This window comes from Parambassis ranga, chromosome 1, assembly GCF_900634625.1.
Source record: "Parambassis ranga chromosome 1, fParRan2.1, whole genome shotgun sequence".
In the NCBI taxonomy this organism is placed as follows: Eukaryota; Metazoa; Chordata; class Actinopteri; family Ambassidae; genus Parambassis; species Parambassis ranga.
Genome location: NC_041022.1, coordinates 14,083,450 through 14,101,722, shown reverse-complemented (window position 1 = coordinate 14,101,722; position 18,273 = coordinate 14,083,450). Strand labels below are relative to the sequence as shown.

At 41.7% G+C, this 18,273-nt stretch overlaps 1 protein-coding gene across 3 annotated transcripts; it reads left to right on the top strand.

Moving 5' to 3' along the window:
* Positions 1–263: 263 nt before the first annotated feature.
* On the top strand, positions 264–18,106 carry prom1b (prominin 1 b). 3 transcript variants are annotated; one of them, XM_028414330.1, is made up of 28 exons: positions 264–877; positions 7,088–7,149; positions 7,457–7,483; positions 7,572–7,777; positions 8,415–8,535; positions 8,621–8,684; positions 8,789–8,878; positions 9,452–9,669; positions 9,755–9,829; positions 9,920–9,983; positions 10,089–10,097; positions 10,204–10,363; positions 10,711–10,863; positions 11,066–11,189; positions 11,373–11,476; positions 11,618–11,702; positions 11,796–11,942; positions 12,049–12,120; positions 12,594–12,686; positions 12,988–13,041; positions 13,118–13,198; positions 13,659–13,727; positions 13,976–14,065; positions 15,394–15,509; positions 15,943–16,008; positions 16,165–16,263; positions 16,955–16,989; positions 17,078–18,106. In XM_028414330.1, the coding sequence occupies exons 1-26, from the start codon at positions 607–609 to the stop codon at positions 16,232–16,234; spliced, it is 2,691 nt and encodes an 896-aa protein (XP_028270131.1). In that variant the 5' UTR covers positions 264–606; the 3' UTR covers positions 16,235–16,263; positions 16,955–16,989; positions 17,078–18,106. The 3 variants fall into 3 exon arrangements, with proteins under 3 accessions (XP_028270131.1, XP_028270139.1, XP_028270146.1); XM_028414338.1 differs by lacking the exon at positions 15,943–16,008; XM_028414345.1 differs by lacking the exons at positions 15,943–16,008; positions 16,165–16,263; positions 16,955–16,989; positions 17,078–18,106 and adding an exon at positions 15,665–15,923.
* Positions 18,107–18,273: the final 167 nt, after the last annotated feature.

The window sequence follows — 18,273 nt, the reverse complement described above, 5'->3', positions numbered from 1 at the left end:
GTGTCTGTTCTACTGCTGGTTGACAGGGATTGTGTGTGTGTGTTCGGGACAGAGGAGTCTGTCTGACAGATTGCAGGTTCTCTGTGACCCTACTGGTTTGTACTGTGTTCATACGCACACCTGTCCTCATCAAACCTCTTCTCTTCTCTTTATCAGCGTGCGTCTGTCTGTCTGTCTGTGAGGTGGTTTTATCAGTGCTGTGTCTTGCGCCACAGATGCACCCGCGAGATTTCCGCGAGCACGAGCACACTTGAGCCCTTTTCGTGCACGCGAGATTAGTCTAGAGCCCGCGCGGCCGGTGAGAGTGAGGACACCGGGAGAACGAGCTCTTCACCGCTCCGGGAAAATGTCTGTGACCAGTCCGTACCGAAAAAACAGGAGTTCAGCGCCTGCTACGACGTCGACCATTGGATGTTAAGTTTGAAAGTTTTCATTTTGGACGGTTGTTTCTGCGCTGGGGAGATAAACCACCGGGAGGGACAGGTGTCATCCGCCCATCTCCGCCCTCCATCCCCCGCTGGACTGTAAGCACAACGCCGGGGTTGGCGGCTCTCTTCTTCGCTTGTTCTCTTTTCTTTGTGTACAGAGACGGACTTTTTCTGAGCCATGCTGTGGAGCAGGTGGCTCGTCCTGCTGCTCTGCTGGGGGGCCACAAGCGGCGAGCAGTCAGCGGATGAGAGGGACGGGGCAGCGGACGAGGTGCGGGCGGACACCCGCAGACAGCGCTCCCCTCCGCCCGTGGAGCCGCTGGACTTTGGGTTTGTACCGGCGGCGGTTTACGATACCCACGCGTACTACGAACCAGCGTCCATCGGGATCCTTTTCCACATGGTCCACGCGTTTCTTTACGTTGTTCAACCGAACAACTTCCCCAAAGGTAAGAATGTGATCACCAGCCCTCCCTGTCCATCACTCCTTTCTCCATCCTCACTTCTTTATTCCCCCATCAGTCTGTGGAACCAGTGGCTGTGTGGAGAAACATCTAAAATGCCCGTTTGGTTTGCAATATTATATATATATATATTCACTTCTATTAACCCTTCAACAGGTGTTTGATTAGAGGTCTTCAGATCGAATTACCTGATTAGAAATGTCAGCTTTAATAGATCAACACTGCCTGTTCCTGTTGTGACCGCGCACTGTAATTGTGCTTTTAATTTGAAAGTGTGATCTCAAATAAGCTAACATGACATCACTAAAATCAATGTGCAATACTGAAACTGAAGATACAAAAGGAAGGTGCAAAGGAACGCGTGTGTTAAAGTATGCAGGATAACAACATCATGCAGAGGATTATAATGATGATTTCAGTGTCTGCTTTCAAATTTGTGTCCATAGTGTGTCTGTTAAGCACTCACAAGTGCAGTAAACCTGGAGTTGAGACACAATGGGGGTCCCAAGGTAGTGGCACTAATATATGAATGATAAAAATGGATGCAAAAGAAAACAATGTACATTTTTACAGCACAATAATGTATGTCCTGCACTTTAGCCGCAGTTTGGATAGTGTTCTACCAAAAAAGCAACTTTTCAGGAGGTGACGACTTTTGTCTCAATAAGTTTTGTTGAGGGGGACAAAGGAGGACTTTGTTTTGTTGTAAGGAGTCACAAGTCCCAAAGCTCTGTAGTTGACTTTACAGAACACTGACACACTGCGTGTGCGTCATAAACTAAACAGCAAAGTCCAAAAAACACCCAAAACTTCAAAAAGACTACAGTGGTAGGGATTATTTACACAGTGCTGCCACATCTGTAGCTCCTCTCCCAGCTGTAAATCTGTTCCATGTCTTTACTGTCAATTTTATTTTTTTTTTTAAACTGCATGACATTAAAATGATTCAGGTCAAAAGAGCACAAGCATGTAGGGAGAGCATGAAGGTGTGTGCTTGTTGAGCTTATAAACCAATGTTAGGAGCAGATTAAAGGGATCAATAACTCATAACATTGAGGAGACTAATAGATGATCAGGTATGTCACATGATCAATAATCACAATGCTGCCCTTTTGTCCCCTCAGTGTAGTCCAGTAACCTAGTGGTGGACACAGCTATGGCCCATTGAGTGTTGTATATGAGTGGTCACGTTGGAGGATGACACAGTGCAATAGGATTTAAGGGTTTAAGTTGCTGCCATTTTTGTATCCAGGGTTAGGGCCGCTGGCTGGGTAATCAATTAGCAGATCAGCGATTAGAGGAGGCTTTCTCAGTCACCTGCATCACCGCATAATACCTTAATCCAGTGGACCATATGCTGCCACTGCCGTGGACTTTCCAGTGGGATTCACTGTCACTCACACGCACAGGTAAAGACCTCCTGGATGTCACATCACTCACTGTCACACCATGCAGTCAGAATCAAGCATGTATCAGCTCACACATATCAAACACACGTAGTCCGTTATTACACTGTTTAGACTGGCTTATCGCATTTGGCAGGTTAATCTGGCTGTGTTGCTACCTAAAACTGCCAGGTACTCTGAGCCCATTTTAGTCAGCAAGGCTATTAAAAGCCTCAGTTTGTATACAAGAATTAATTTGGAGAAGAGAGCACAACCCTTCACAAACTGTTTGTTTGTCAATACAGAAGAATTTGTTCAATTTACTACAAAATCCCTGAAAAACATCAATTAATATTTATTCAGAAAGCCCAAATTACTTCACATGTAAAAATGTTTAGTATTAAATTTCACATTTCGTTAAGGCTTCTCTTTACAGTAAATGATGTGTGTAAGTAGTGGTCGTTGGCACACACACACACACACCTCTAGACAGATTATTGATGTGTCAGTAAAATCCCAGGCTCATATGAGCCATATGTTCAAAAGTTTGGGGTCACCAGGCCAGTTCTATATCTTTACTGATCAGCATAACAGTTCAGCTGTGCCAACATAATGTCACAGGAGTTTTCTAATCATCAATTAGCCTTTTTACCACGATTAGCTAACACAATGTATCATTAGAGCACAGGAGTGATGGTTGCTGGAAAAGGGCCTCTGTATACCTTTGTATATATTCCATTAAAGATCAGCCTTTTCTAACTAGAATAGTCATTTACCACATTAACAATGTCTAGACGATATGTCTGATTACTTTAATGTTACTTCATTGAAAAAAAAAAACATTTAAAAAAAATAAATAAAGACATTTCCAAGTGACCCCAAACTTTTGAAAGGTAGTGTACTTCTATAAACAATTGTGGCAAACTGGTGCACAACAAAAAATAGTTCTTTTGTGACATCATCCTAATTAGCATCTCTGAAGAGCAAACATATTAAACTGATCAAATGTATAGCGATATAAACTGTAGATGATTTTTATCAGAAACTTTGCCCAGTGGTGGAAGTTCTCAGATCTTTGATCCAAAACTACAATTTAAGTAATTACTGTTCTAAAACTGATTTGTGTAAATATTATCAGCATTATATACATTTAATTTTAAAGTTCAGGTATTTATCACACACTAAAATGGGCTCTGACAGTTATACTTTTAGACTGACATGGTCAATGTACCAAACAAGCAGAAAGTGCTGCTCTGCTGTAAAGTACGGTAACTAACTGCAGTGGAATTGAAACATGCACCATGAAATTGAAATACTCAAGTAACAATATTAAAATAATAATAATACAGCAGTGGAATACATCGTTGTAGCATTGACACATTGAGCTCCATGCACACTTTTTTTTTCCTTTATGATGCGGTGATGCTGGTCTTAAACTGAATTCTGCTGCTCCATCAGCTATTGTTTTCTGTAGCACTGCTCCAGCTTAGGCGAGGTCATTGTTGCTGACTGATGATGAGGGGGCAGGTTTAGTGAGTTTAGGTTAAGCTAAAGATAAGTGCAGGGTTATCAACTGGTCAAACTGACTGAGGGGATGTGGAATGGTCATGTTAGACCAGGAATAAGAACTATTCATTTAAAAACATGACATTATTGTTGCAGTGGTTTTATGAAGTTAATTTTTTAGGTTCAGTGGGACATCTCCAGGTTCCTGATCTCTTTTCTTGGTGAATCTGTATGAAGGTAGCGTTCAGCCAAGAAGCATTTTGGGTTCTTTCACTGAGAGAGGAGCCTGTGTCTTATCCCTCTGATACACACAGGGTGGATTAGAGGATTAGCATCCACAGGGCTAATGCTAACACTGTGCTCCTACCACTGCTACAGATGGCATTGTCACACACACATACACACAAGTGTGCAAATGCATGCACAGGCACAGACATACTGAAAGTGGGTCATAGTCCTGGTGTTTGTCTGTTGGCTTTAATTACTGTGATTTGTTGTGGGCAGGTTGATTACCAGGAAGCACGTGTCTTAAATCAGATAACACTAAGGGGTACATCTGAGTTGTTTAATTTTATTTCTGTGTGGACAGGTGTGCATCCTGCACTAACGACACATTCCATTCCTGCATCACTCTTCTTCATGTATATTAATGAAAAATGACTAAATGAAATTCAACATGTAGCCTGTAAATTGAATCATCCTCGGGGTGTCTCTTGCAGATCTGAAAGGATTAGTCAATTTACTGATTGATTAATCAGTACTAAATTAAAGGCACACAGTTTTGGCAATCAATTTATTGATTATTTTATTTCCTAAATATGTGTTAATGTTCTTAGACAAAAATCTGGTCATTAATAATGTATTGCAATAAATTGTGTTGGGTGGTTAGACATTTCCCATATTTTTAATTTCTTATTGATCGCTGTTTATGTAATGACTGACCGATGGATTCTTGGCAAAAATGATGTCCCCTTGTACGAGGAATGGGTCTAAAGACATTGCACACAATCCTCTTAGTAGTTTTGCTCTGGTTCACGTTGGACTGAGTAACTTTCTTTAGCTCCTGCTTCCATAACATACTACACTTATGACATTGTGTAACCCTGAGTAAAACATACTGTACAGTCAGTATTTATAGCAACATCACTGTGCTTTGGTGAAGCTGACAGTTATGCTGTAACCCTTTGAACTGCAGCCCATTGTGTTTGTTGTTTATTTCAGAGTCACCACCTCTATTAGCTGACCTGGAATATAGATTTTTATTAACTATTGGTGACTGTTATCATGTAAACAAGTCTCAAGTAGACACAGAAAAATAGAATTACAAACATTTTAAGGATAACAAACCAAAACCACTTTTCCATTCATATTCTGATCACTTTTTGTTCCACAGTCACTCACAGACATGGTGCTTGACCTCTGGTCGTTAGGACCCCCGAGCAATTGTCTCGCTCACTTCCTCTTTATTGAATAACTTTTGCTTCTATTAAAAACCCCTCCGGAGGGGGTTTCACTCATCCAGATATCTCTTCAGAATGGGTTTGTTTGTGATATGTGAAGCAGGCTGGTGTCACAGTACTTTTCATTCACTGGGTGTTAGAAGCAGCGGAGATGGTCGTCGGGTTGCATAAGACTTTGGCCACAACTTCCAGTAATCTCTCAGAGCAGGTCAGTGTAGAGGATTGTCCTAGCGTGTATTTACACGTTGCAGTAAGAAGGTTGTAGGTTCTGACTTTTATTTACTACAAAATACCTTTGAGCAGGGTCTGACACTGTTTGTTGACATTTTCTTTTAGATTACAGTGAGCTGTGCACATATTTGTGAATTTGTCCTCATGCAATTTTAACTGAAAACAAAGCAGCAATATGTCTCTGTTGACAGTTTTTGGTGACACAAAATGTGTGATATCTGCATTGATGCTTGGAAAACCGGTTCCCCAAAAATGGTTCTTTTACAATAGTCGGGTTTTCCAAAGACAAAAAAAAGATTTGCCCCCTCAGTCACCACCGTGGGCTCCTGAGTACCGTACATACTCGGTGGTGGGCTGTTCATCCATTTAGGTTTAATTCTGATGGTTGTTTATCCCCTCTCTTCCTTTCATTTGCAGTAGTTACCTCTTATACTGGGTCACTGAACTAAGCTGTTGAAGCTTAACTGCCCTCCATGGCTAATGCTAACTAAGTAGCTGAACAACAACAGGTGGCATTCACACAACTCAGATGGGCTCATATGCTGCAATCTGCAGAGTTAACACAAATAAATGTCTTCCCCCGACATGACAGTCTGACATCTTCTCCGGGCCGCACAGTATTGTTGACAGTGTCATACAAACACAGCAATCCCAGAAGAGCAGGGCGGCCATAGAGAGATGGTGCTGAGAGGATTAACCATATGGTCATACAAACCACTGTTCCTTTTCCTTTACTAAAGCTAAGGAAACTATTATGAGATGTTTTCACTGTAATTACACATCATAGACAAAAGGATTAAATAATTACTCTGAAAATTTTATCTGCTCGTCCACAGTAAACGTTTTGTGTGACAGTATAATGTCTAAAAAATATCACAATTTACATAGAAGATTACAAACAAATCAAATCACATGTCAGCTTTGTGTGCTGCCTATCCTCACCTGAGGGTCAGCAGGTGTGACAGCAGAAGGCAAAACCAGACATGAAACCTAAACCTAATGTTTGTGAAGAGATGAACATATAAATGTGAGATATTGACTAATAACAAAGAAGAAAACGTCCAAGCAGATAGTGTGACAGTTCGAAGTGTAACTCTATGTTTATTTCACCTGTTAAGTGTTACTGTATGTTTCTAAAAATGTTGACAAAAACATCCATGTATGTTGTGTTTGTGAAGTGTGTGGAGGGATGTTTACCTGCTGAGTAACAGTCTGGGTGAGTCACCGTGCAGGTAGGCTTATTGTTGGCTGACCCATATACAGTAAACACACAGACAGCTGGACAGATCTGAGGTCGTCATTGGCAAGCTACTAACAGCTCCTGCAGCTCACACACACACGTATCTGTTGGATGCATGAGGAAGTGCAGTCACAATACTGTCCACGGAAATTAAAAAGGGATTCTTTATAATCTCTGTAGTCTGCCTGTGCACACATAAATGGATTTCTACCACTCTGCTGTTTCTTGTTATCACCTACTCTACCTACTTTACACCCAGCTGAACCACCTGATCACTGCTGTGCAACCGCATCTGCCCATTAAACCACTAAGAGCACTCATGTATTCCTTACCTATGTAAATGCATTTATCTACATGTATTCTTCTTTTTCAGACCTCATTGTTAAAGTCATTCAGCAAAACATGGGGGGAATCAAATTAGAGGAATGGAAAAAGGTACGTTTGATTTAAGTGATAATGATACAACACACTCATGTGTTAAACTGAAGCTTATAACGGAGTGCCTTAGAAAGATGAAACAATCTATCTATTTTATAGAATCTTTTCATTTTCTCTCTGATATTCTGTGTAAATGTTCTGTACATGCCGACATTCTTCACAGCAAACAGGCAGAATAGGCATGAGTGACATGACGTTTGTCAGAGTCACGTCGTTCGTCTTCATCACTTGGCTGTTATACTGACCTTGTTTTGCTTCCCTTTGTTTTTCCTCTTATTGTGTTGTTGTGTGTTTGATTTTGCAGCCAGAAAACGTCGTTCTGTTGCTACAGGTAAACTTCTTATAACTCATATTAACTGACATTTCTCACAGACATGTGAACTCAACTGATCATTGGTTGGATGCTCTTCTTCTTGCAGTGGATCCACTACCAGGCCGGCTTCCTCGTCTGTACAACTGTCGGTGTTGTGTTTGTGGTCCTCATACCCCTCATAGCCATGTGCTTCTGTGTGTGTCGATGCTGTGAAAACTGTGGAGGGGAGATGCATCAGAGACAGAGGAAAAACGCAGACTGTCACAGAGGTTTCTTCACGGCCTCTCTCGTCGCCACCACCATCTTCATCATGTGAGTCCTCCTCCTCCTCTGTCCTGTGCTTGTTATCTTTATCTGCCTGTTTATAATCACCATGAATAGGATCCTGTAATGGTGGTACATTAATGCATACATTTTGTATGTATACATTTCCAAGACCTGTAAACTGACCTTGATGTGTAGGATGTGGATACATTCTCCTGCTGTATCAGCTCAGACACATATGTGCAGTGTAGCTGCTGTGTGGAGGAGACAGGTGCACAGAAATACGACCCAAACTGTGCAGGACAGTTAGGTGTTACTGATATCACTTGGCTGACTGTGAGAGGCCTTTCTGTCTCAATGAGTCCTTTCACATCACAAACATGCATAAACACACACACACACACAGACACATAAAGAGCACTTGGCAGCCAGTCAGAGGCCCTCACATCGTTATGATAATGTTTTTATCCTCCCACACAGCAGTGTTTCTTTGAGTTTGGTTTTATTTTTCTATCTCAGTCAGTCAAAATGTATACTACTACCTAGATTATTGCGCAGAACTACTCATCTGAAACCAACACGGCATAAGTCTATATGATGCAACCATGCTGCTCTCTGCTGGTGAATGTTTGTCACTGCATCCAATTATGTGTAAACTGATCATGACTGTGTGTGTGTGTTTCAGTCTGGGAGTACTCATTGCCTATGCTGCTAATCATAACGTCACCAGCCAGATCAAGAGCACTCGGCGGCTCATTAACACCAACCTGAGAGACCTGAAGACATTTGCAAACAACACTCCTGCGGTATGCTTTTACACATGGACACACAACAACCTGTAATACAACACACACACTTGCCTAATTATTTTTACTGTGTTTCCTGCTGCAGCAAATTGATTATCTGACAGCCCAGTACACCACAGCAAAGAACAAAGTCCTGTCAGACCTCGACAGTAAGCTACATACACTCACTCACTCACACACACACACACCTTGTCTAATGCCTCAACTTTACATACTGCACTGTTGTCATGAACATGTCTGTGCTTCCTGACAGACATTGGACCTTTGCTTGGTGGAAGGATCCACAGTCAGCTGGAGAAGGAGGTGGTTCCCTCACTGGACACTGCTCTGCGTATGGCAGGAGGTAACACATGCTCCTTATTAGCTTAGACACAGTGTCCCAAAGCAATATGATGTCTACAGGATAGAAATGGAGGGAGAAATCCTGTTTAATGAGTCATTTACCAGCATTTCTTGTTTTATTTTGTTGTGTGACACAGTTGCAACATTGTTATATTCATGAACTTTCTGAACTGTCTTTATGCATTTTGTAAATGCCTCCATGCAGCTCCTTCTCTTGTACTGGTATCAGTTTGAAGGGAAGGCCTCATCATTGTTTATTTTCTTTTTTTTCCTCCATTTTCCCCTCACATGTCCTTTTATATAAAGCAAAAGTTGAGAGTGCCATCAAAGGTAAACAGCTGATATGGACTCAGTACTGCCATGACCGTGACTGTGTGTTACTGTGTGTGTTTTAGACGCTGATGCTGAAACACTGTGTTGGAAATATCTATTTCTGTTGTGGTTTACCTCTGTGGGTTGTAGACCTGTGATCAGTGTAATCAGTTGCCATAATATCAATGGTCCTGTGGTGGTGACATTTACATTACTGTGTCACAGAAATGCCACTTCAGTTTCATTGTTTGTTTGTCTGTAGCCATGAGGGAGACCAAAGAGGCTTTGGAGAATGTCAGCTCCTCCTTGGAGGTGCTGCAGGATGGAATGGGGAAGCTTCAGGCCAGTCTTACAGAAGAACGAGCGTCTCTGTCCAACACACTGTCTGACCCTGCCTGTACCAATGGAGCTGTGTCTCCCACCTGTAACTCCATCCGCTCTACGCTGTCCCAGCTGGGAGTCGGCGCTGACTTCCACAGGGTAATACAGCCAAAACCTGAAAATGAATCAAAGCTTTTAATTGTCACAGTGTTTACTCACTGTTTTTCATCTCTGTGTTTATCAGCTCCCAGATGTTAGTCAAGCCATAGCCAATGTCAATACTGTGCTAAGGACGGATCTCAGCAACATTGTACAAAAGGTTAGTGTTTGTCTTCAGCTCCTCCTCCTCCTCCTCATCCTGAGGACCTTCTGTCTCTTATTTCTGCTCTTTTTTTCTATCCATCTCCAGGGTTACTCATCATTTAATGACACACCAAGGCTGGTCAAAGAGCAAACAAAAAACATTGTCTCAGGTACACAAACCTGTATATGTGTCAGTTGTGTGTGTGTAGTCCAGTTATCTCAACTCTGTCTTGTCCTTACCTTTGCATGCGTACCCGTGGACGATGAAATCACAGCTCTGCCTCGTAAGTTTTATTTTCTATTAGACCCGCTATCTTCCTCCATTTTCTCCGCCTTGCATTTTTTGTGTGTCTTTCAGAATTTGTAATTCTCTCTGTTGCATGTGTGTAGGAGTAAAAGGCATGCTGGATAAGATTGGCACAGAGATAATCGGCTTCTCCAAGATGTTCCCAGTGGAAGCCTCTCTGGCCAATTTCACCATTTTCCTTAATGAAAGACAGAAGAGCATTGAGGCTCTTTACCCACAGATGGACCAGATGGATTTCTACAGGTTTGTGTCTAAAACAATTTGATTTAATAACATGACAAAATTATTTTAAGATACATCTTGGAGTAAAAATGACTATCCCCACATGGTCAACAGCATATTTTAGGAACAAGACTTGGTTGTCACAGCATAAATACTTATAAGTTAGGGTGATGTTTGGCATTAAGGTGCCAACAACTGGCTCACTAGATCATTTTAGAACTGCCTGGCCCAGAGTGAATCAGAGTTATCTGCCTATTTTTGTAACTCAGTTCAAAGATACTTGTAGATACATGTCAGACTGTGTGTGTGAATTCAGTTTATATGGAATGAATATACACTGAGTCATTGTTATTATGTGTGTGCTGCAGGTGGATCGGTTGTGTGGGGGTGCTCTGCTTGGTCGTCCTGGTCCTGGCCTTCAACATCCTCGGCCTTCTGTGTGGCAGCTGTGGTTATGACAAACAGGCTACCCCAACAACCCGAGGGTGCCTGTCGAACACCGGAGGGAACCTGCTGATGGCGTAGGTTACCATGACGATACTGCAACACATTTCCTGTTTTGGACATGTTCATATGATACTAAGATGTAACTTATATTTATAGTAGTGTCTACCATCCTAACATCTAGCCACTCTTGATCAGAGTATTGTACATGCTGTGTTATGAGTCATAACTTCAGAAAGGCTGATTATGGCTCTCACGCTCCACCTCTTGCCCTTTCAGCGGGGTGGGCTTCTCGTTTATCTTTGCCTGGGTGCTCATGGCCATCGTTACCACCATGTTTGTTGTTGGTGGCAACGTGGAGAAGCTGGTGTGTGAACCTCTGGCTAACCGACAGCTATTCAAGGTACTGAATACCAACTCTCTTCCTTCCTGAATCATTCTATTTTCACTCGCTCTCTGCCTCCTCCTAAGTTTATCTTGGAACATTTTATATGAGCAGCATGGTGTTGCATGATGAACAACACTGCTGCTCTGTGCTAACAAAATAACAATTTATATGTGTGTGTGTGTTTTTGTATACTTGTAGATCATAGATACGCCGTACTTGGTCCATCCTGAAAAAAAGAACTTCCTTCCTGGGATGCTGTTTCAGAATCCAAATATTGACTTGACTTTGGGCAGCATGTACAGGTAACATGCCAACAGCTGAAACACACAAAGTATACATACAGCTAAATATTCTTCATGTTTGTATGTGCGCAGAGTCTACATGTTCATGCTTTTCATTCTTCAAATGCTGCTTTTAATTGGTTTAGTGTGTTTTTTGTGTAGGGAGTGCTACGAGAACAACGGCCTGTATCATGCTCTGCAGCTAGAGACGATGTTCAACATCAACTCCTTCCTTAACAGAACTGTTGTAAGTATTACTTTGCTGTGTATGACAGGTACTGATGCATTGATGAAAGAGATGAAAGAGACAGCCTGTTAAATTGTGTGTATTTCACCACAGTACAACAAAGATCTGGCCAAAGTGTTAGAAGGTGTGCAGGTGGACCTGCAGGACATCACACTGCTGGAGCAGGCAGGCAGAGACAATCTCATCAACTTTGCCAACTCAGGGATCGGACAGATTGACTATAATGCTTATCTTGCTGAGGTAAAGAAAAAAAAACTTGAAGTAAAAGCTTTAAAGGATACCAATACAAATATGAAAGCTCGTGTTTTGGGGTTTAGACTCTGGCTGAACTGACATGTTGTTTTAGGTAAATAAAGGAGTCACAGTTGTGGACCTGCTGACCTTCTCTACTGACCTGGAGGCTCAGGCTGACCAACTGGTAGGTTTCATCACTATTGTTGTGGAACAATTTACACAAACAGCATAACTAGCTAGAATCCACACCTCAGGGACACATTATACCCAGAAACCTACAGTCTACATTCGTACAGAATTGACAAACCTGCTAAATACCTGATTAAAAAAAACCCAACAGACTGAAGTCAGACGTTTCTGCTTTATGCACTGAAATGTTTCTGGAAAATAATTTCACTTCATTGAGCTCATTGGTCTGAACAAGCTTCCCATTCACCCTGAACGCAAGCACATACTGTACATTTATGGCATCTGCATGGTATACTGTAGGCTCTGTGCCATTTAAAGGCACAGAGGGATTACTGTGTGTATGTATTTGTAAGGAAGTAAAGCACCGTTAATCACTGAGTTAATGTTCATTTACAAAACATTTAAACAGTGTTATTTGAACGTCTGCAAATGCAACACAGTTTTATCCTCATCACTTTATGTTCACAGCCACGTGGTGCTCTGGAGAATGCGCTGAAAGGACACGCCAGCAGTATCAGACACATTCACAGGGAGCAGGTGGTGCCCTTGGAGCAAGCAATGGTAATCAGCTGTTCTTTGGTTCACTCATCACATGATCACAATCACTACAAACATTCTGATTTATTTAGGTACATAAAGCCACAAAATGTGTGCCTTTATGTGCTATTTCTCTTACCAATCCTTCTTCTTCCTTCTTTTGGTGACAGAAATATGTCAGAGCGCGGGTAAGCCGCTGTTGGTGCAAGGCTCTGTGACAGTGTTGTTTTGTGCTAGCAGCGTTAATGTTGTGACGTGATGAAGTATCTGTACAGAAGTCTTCACATGCGCATGTAACAGTTTGTGTTTTCTCTTTCTCACACAGAGCACACTCAATCAGAGCATCAAACAGCTGCAGAGGACATCCAACGACCTGCCGGTAAGCAAAAACACACAGACGAACTCTGTGATGTTTACTGACTGATCCAGTTCTAATGACTTTCTCTCCCTCCCAGGTCAAGGTCACAAATATCCTGAGTGCCATTGACGCAGCAGAATACCTCATCACTCAGAACGCCTCCCATGTGGTGAAGCAGGTACAAGACTCTATGACAAATAAAGTGTGTTACATACAGTAACTATGGAATTATGTGGGATTATTGGAGCTAACCAGGATTAACAGTATTTGTAATCTCTTCTTCAAATTGCATTTAGATTATAGAGTGTGAAGTAATAATACAAGTCGGTCTAAGATGGAAGCAGCCGTCACATACACAATTACAGAAGTTTGCATTTACATTTACAGACATGTCACTCATTCTCAGACTGACAAGTCTCTTTTGTTTCACTTTCCACATTTGTTGCTTCCTGTTGCTAAACAGGAAATTAAATCACTGTGTTCTGGAGCTATTAAAACACATGTAAGCACAGTAATCAGGGCATTACTAAAAAATTTATTTACAATTTGAATCCTTGTGACAATCTCTCTTCAACCCTCCTCAGTGATGATTATACTGCTGTCACAGTCTCCAACTTCTTGTTCTTGTTGTTTTCTAGGAAACAAAGGCCTACGTGCAGAGTTTGGTGGGGTACTTCAAACAGTACACAGAGTGGGTTAAAAACTCTGTAAGTATTCTCTCTATTTTTCAGTCAGTTGAGACCATGTCAGCACAGCAGCAGTGCAAACTAAAATTTAAATAAACACAATGAAAAAGTGATTTTACTATAATGTTACTCTGTGATTCAGCGAATGAGATTAAATCTGCTGAGTTGCTGTTATTCAGTCAGCAGCAGCTGAAAAGCCCACATGGTTTGCATGTGTGGCATAATTCAAGTAAACAGTATTAATAGTTTTGTGTGTATTTGCTTTATAGCTGACTGCAGAGGTGGCCCAGTGTAAACCAATCAGCAACATGGTGGACAGCATGGAGATAGTAGCATGCAGCTTTATAGTCGACTCAGTGGTAAGACAGCACTGTGTGTGTGTGAGTAGCTGCTGATGTGTACTGATTCCTTCTGCAGCTGTATGCGCTGTACACGGACTCTTCATGTATCTGGATTTTAACTGAAAGCATAAACGTCTCTTTGACGGATCAGGGGAGCTCTGGGTTTTGGGACCGCCGAGGACCGGAGTCAGTTGGCCACACGTTCAAGAACAGCATGTTCTCGAATCGCTCACACACACTGAGATGGGACAGAGTCTGATTTGAGGCAGGGCGGGGAGTTGCATACACACAGATTCTTCACTGTTTTCACTCTGGGCCCTGAAGAGCTGTAAAGTTTTATTTTACATATCAGCTATAGTTTGTGAGAGTTTTAATGTGAGCTCAAACAAGCCACAGACTGTGGGCAATATAAACAGACAGTTTATACATGCACGCCAGCAGCTACTGTACATGAACATGTTCTGTTGGGCACACATGTTTTTATTTATGTGTTTGTTTTGCTTGTGGATTTCTGTGCACCCATCTGTGCAGCAGGAACAACACTACAGCTTACAGCTAGTTGCATAAAATACACAAAAAGGGGGGGAGACACAATCTTTAGAGATCAGAACCTTTTTTATACTATAAACAAGTTTAATTCTGCTGTAAAGTTGAGCTTTTTACCATGGAGGTGTATGGAGAGTGACTCACTCTTGGAGCCTGCCTCAAGTGGCCACTCAGGGAACTGCAGTTATTAGCATCATTTTCCAGCCTCAGAGATTTGCATTTGTGGAACCCGGATTTGAACAATGATGGAAATAGAATATTTAGTACAATATGAAGCAATCAGTTCAGTTGGATAATTGTAGTTCAGCTGACAGGGGTTCTCATCCACATCAGCCCCACCCTCATCCACAGTCACTACACCCTAGGCAACTTCTCCTAACCCATACATCCCTTCATGCCCTGTCAGACCTCCTCCACCCCCTCTTCTCTGTCAAACTTGAACATGGGTTGGACCACCATCCCCCCACAGAAGCATGCAGACCTTTGGGGACGGAGCCTACCGTGTGGCAACCCCCACCCTGTGGAACTACTCAGAGACCTGCAAAGCCACTTTTATGAGGGCTCTTTTAAAACATCCCCTCTGTTTGTGTTTAATGCAGCCTCCTCTTGTTTTTCTGCTCCCTCTTAAATGTGTAAAACATATTGCTCTCCCTGAAGAGGCGCTAATATTACTGTTTGCAGGTGCTGTGCTACATAAGTACTTTTGATACTTCTTGACAGTACAATAAAGAAGCTGAGACGGGTGTGGGGCAGACATATTTGCTGTGACTGAATCAAATGTTCTTACACTTGTTTTTCAGAACACATTCTGGTTCGGTCTGGGAGGCTGCTGCATCCTTTTGATCCCCAGCATCATCTTCTCCGTCAAACTGGCCAAGTATTACAGAAGGATGGACACAGAGGACGTCTTTGAGGAGTGAGTCCAGACACACAGATGTGTACAGTAAATTGTGTAGTACAGACAAAGCTTGGTGGTTTTGTTTTGTCTTAGATTAAAGCTGAAATGATTAATCCTCTTCTTTCTCGCTCCTTTTCATTTACTCCTTTCTCATATCGTCTCCTTCTGTTCAGCTCCTCTTACCCATGGCTTGTTGCACTTTAATGTTTGTCTGCTACTCAAGCACCATGTCGCCTTTTTCCGCACACTCACTCTCTTTTTGGTGGGAAACATCTCCTTTGGACCTCTTCACACTTTTGTCACCTATTTTTTCATCTGAAATCCTGTGCATGGGCTCTTATCTCTTTGCACGGACGTTTTCCCATCACACCTCACCTTGTTTCGGTGTTCTCTGTGGATCAATCCATCCTTGTTCTTTCTCATCTGCCCCTCACTCGCTCTTGTGTTGCAGTACGGCTAATACAGGTAATCATGGTGAAAAAGTGTGTGATATCCATGGGAACCTCACTGTGGTCAGGTACGAGCCGTGCCCACCATAATCTGCTTGTTTGCATGCTGCAGTGTTAACAGGTGGTGGGATACTTTTGTCTCAGGAGACAGGTCAAACTTGTGTTCCACAAGTATGAAGTCTATAAAGAATCCCCCATGTGTGTGTGTGTGTGTGTGTATTTAGCCCTTCCTATTATGACAGTGTGATTCGGTTCCCTCGGGCCTCTGCTCCCCCGTACGACTGCAACTGGTGACCCACAGGAACACTCCCTCTTTTGACAAGGTATTGATGATCTTTGGTAATAACAAACTAACCCACCATCTGACAACCAGCAACTCCACTTCAACCATTCAAAGCAACAGATCATCTTCAGTCTGCTGTTTCCCAGAGACTGCCACAGATGTTTAAATCGTCATTCCTCTTTTTCTTGCCAGTATTTTTTTCCTTTTCTTCATCCTTCATTCATCATCCTCATGTGTTTGTGAACATTCACACACCAGCAGAGACCTCTTTTTCATGCTTGGAGTTATTTGGGAGTGACCTGTGTGCTTGGCACAATGTTGTCCCCTTAAAAAAACATGAAGTTGTGTTGGAACATAATCGCTGACATAAATTTAAAATGTCGGAAGAGGACTAATAGGACAGGAAGGTTCTGGTATATCAATTTACATCTGTGATTTATTTTCCTGTTGAATACAGATTCAGTTGTTCAGGTGAATCTGTCAAAGATGGTACAATCTTTACTATCTTTACTTTATAATCATATAGTTTTGGTGTGAGTTGAAGTTTGGCAGAAAGAGCTGATGCGTTTTGAGTGAACTGCTCCTTTAAATCTAAAGGTGTGATAATGGCAGTTCTGTATGTCATAATGCAAACAACTAAAATGCTTCAGGGATGTTTGTTTTTCTTGAAACATGCACTGCAATATTAAAGGTTGTTTAGAATTGATTTTGTTTCTTGTTTTTCACCACAGCGGACAAGAGAACTGGAATTGATCCTCGCTCTGTGGTGCGTACTCATCTGTCCATTCCTCAATAATAATAATAATAATCATAAGACAGTTGGTTTGACTTCTTCTTGCTTCCATCTTTTCCAGGATCATTGGAGTTCCACTTTTTCCTATTCAAATCCTCTAAGGACCAAAGAAAAGAACAATCAGAGAGTGTGTGGTGTTGGCGTCCCACCTCCCAGTACTCCATCAGGCCATTTGACAAACACCTCTGTTGCCAGCCAACTGTAAAGCAATAGTAGTTCTTTCATTCAGACCAGCATCCAGACACTGCAGTCCCTTTAGCATTTGACTCTGTACACAATCAACCAACAGAGCATTGTTCCTGCTTAGCTAGTTTGACCTGTAGAGAACGAATTTGTATTGACTTTGTCAGTTTTAACACGGTGACTCAAGTGTACATTTTTTACACTTTCAAACCTTTGAAAGTTTTATATATTTTTGTTAATCTTTGTTTTATAACGTGTAAGTAGGATTTTGGAGTCATAGCACTTTTGTTCCCTTTATGAATATTTGTAAGATAGATTGCATCATTTTGGATCAACAGGTAGCATTGATCAGGCGGACATTTTGGAAAATATGTTGATTAATTTCTAGCCCAGAATAAGATACTACTGTTTAGCTTACACCCCATCTCTAGTCTTTGTGCTAAGTCTTCATCGGGTTTAAGCATAGAAAAGACAGAGAGCTTCTGATAGGTACAGCTAACTTGGTTAGGAAGCACAAAGAAAAATCTCAAAACGTTGAACTGCACCTTTAAACAATTATATAGTAAACTGCCAGCTAAGTTTGGCTCAATATTGACATCCTTAAGACACTGTGAGTGTGTCCTGGTCTTTGCTACTGCATGATTCAAAATGTTACAATCTTTTCAACAGACACACACACATGCTACATACACGTTACACTAACAAGGTTTAACACAGCTAACACACAAAATATTGCGTCTTAGGCATTTCTCGCCTGACCGTTAGAGAGGGCCTATAGTTGCTTGTGTTGTCAAAGTTGTAAGAAGTGAAACTCCTCTGTGATGTCAGAGGCCAAGAGTCACACAGAAGAGGTTGGAGTTTGTGGTGAGGACGCAAATCTGTCAATAAAAACTTCGGTCTAAACGTATCTGCTTTGTTTTCCTTCATTCCTTCAGAATTCTGATATGTTAAGGTCATTTAAAATATATTTTTTCTGATACTTAAACTAAACCTCTGTATACATGGTAATGAAAACAAAAAGAGATTTGATGGTACAAAATAATGTGAATTCAGCATAACATGGCTGTCCACACA

What these genes read in the sequence shown, in the direction of transcription:
- prom1b (XM_028414330.1), top strand. Translation starts at nt 607, where the DNA reads ATGCTGTGGAGCAGGTGGCTCGTCCTGCTGCTCTGCTGGGGGGCCACA. An exon ending in CCTTCCTTAACAGAACTGTT is followed by an intron (nt 11,703 to 11,795) that starts GTAAGTATTACT and finishes ATTTCACCACAG; the next exon opens with TACAACAAAGATCTGGCCAA. An exon ending in GGGAACCTCACTGTGGTCAG is followed by an intron (nt 16,009 to 16,164) that starts GTACGAGCCGTG and finishes GTGTGTATTTAG; the next exon opens with CCCTTCCTATTATGACAGTG.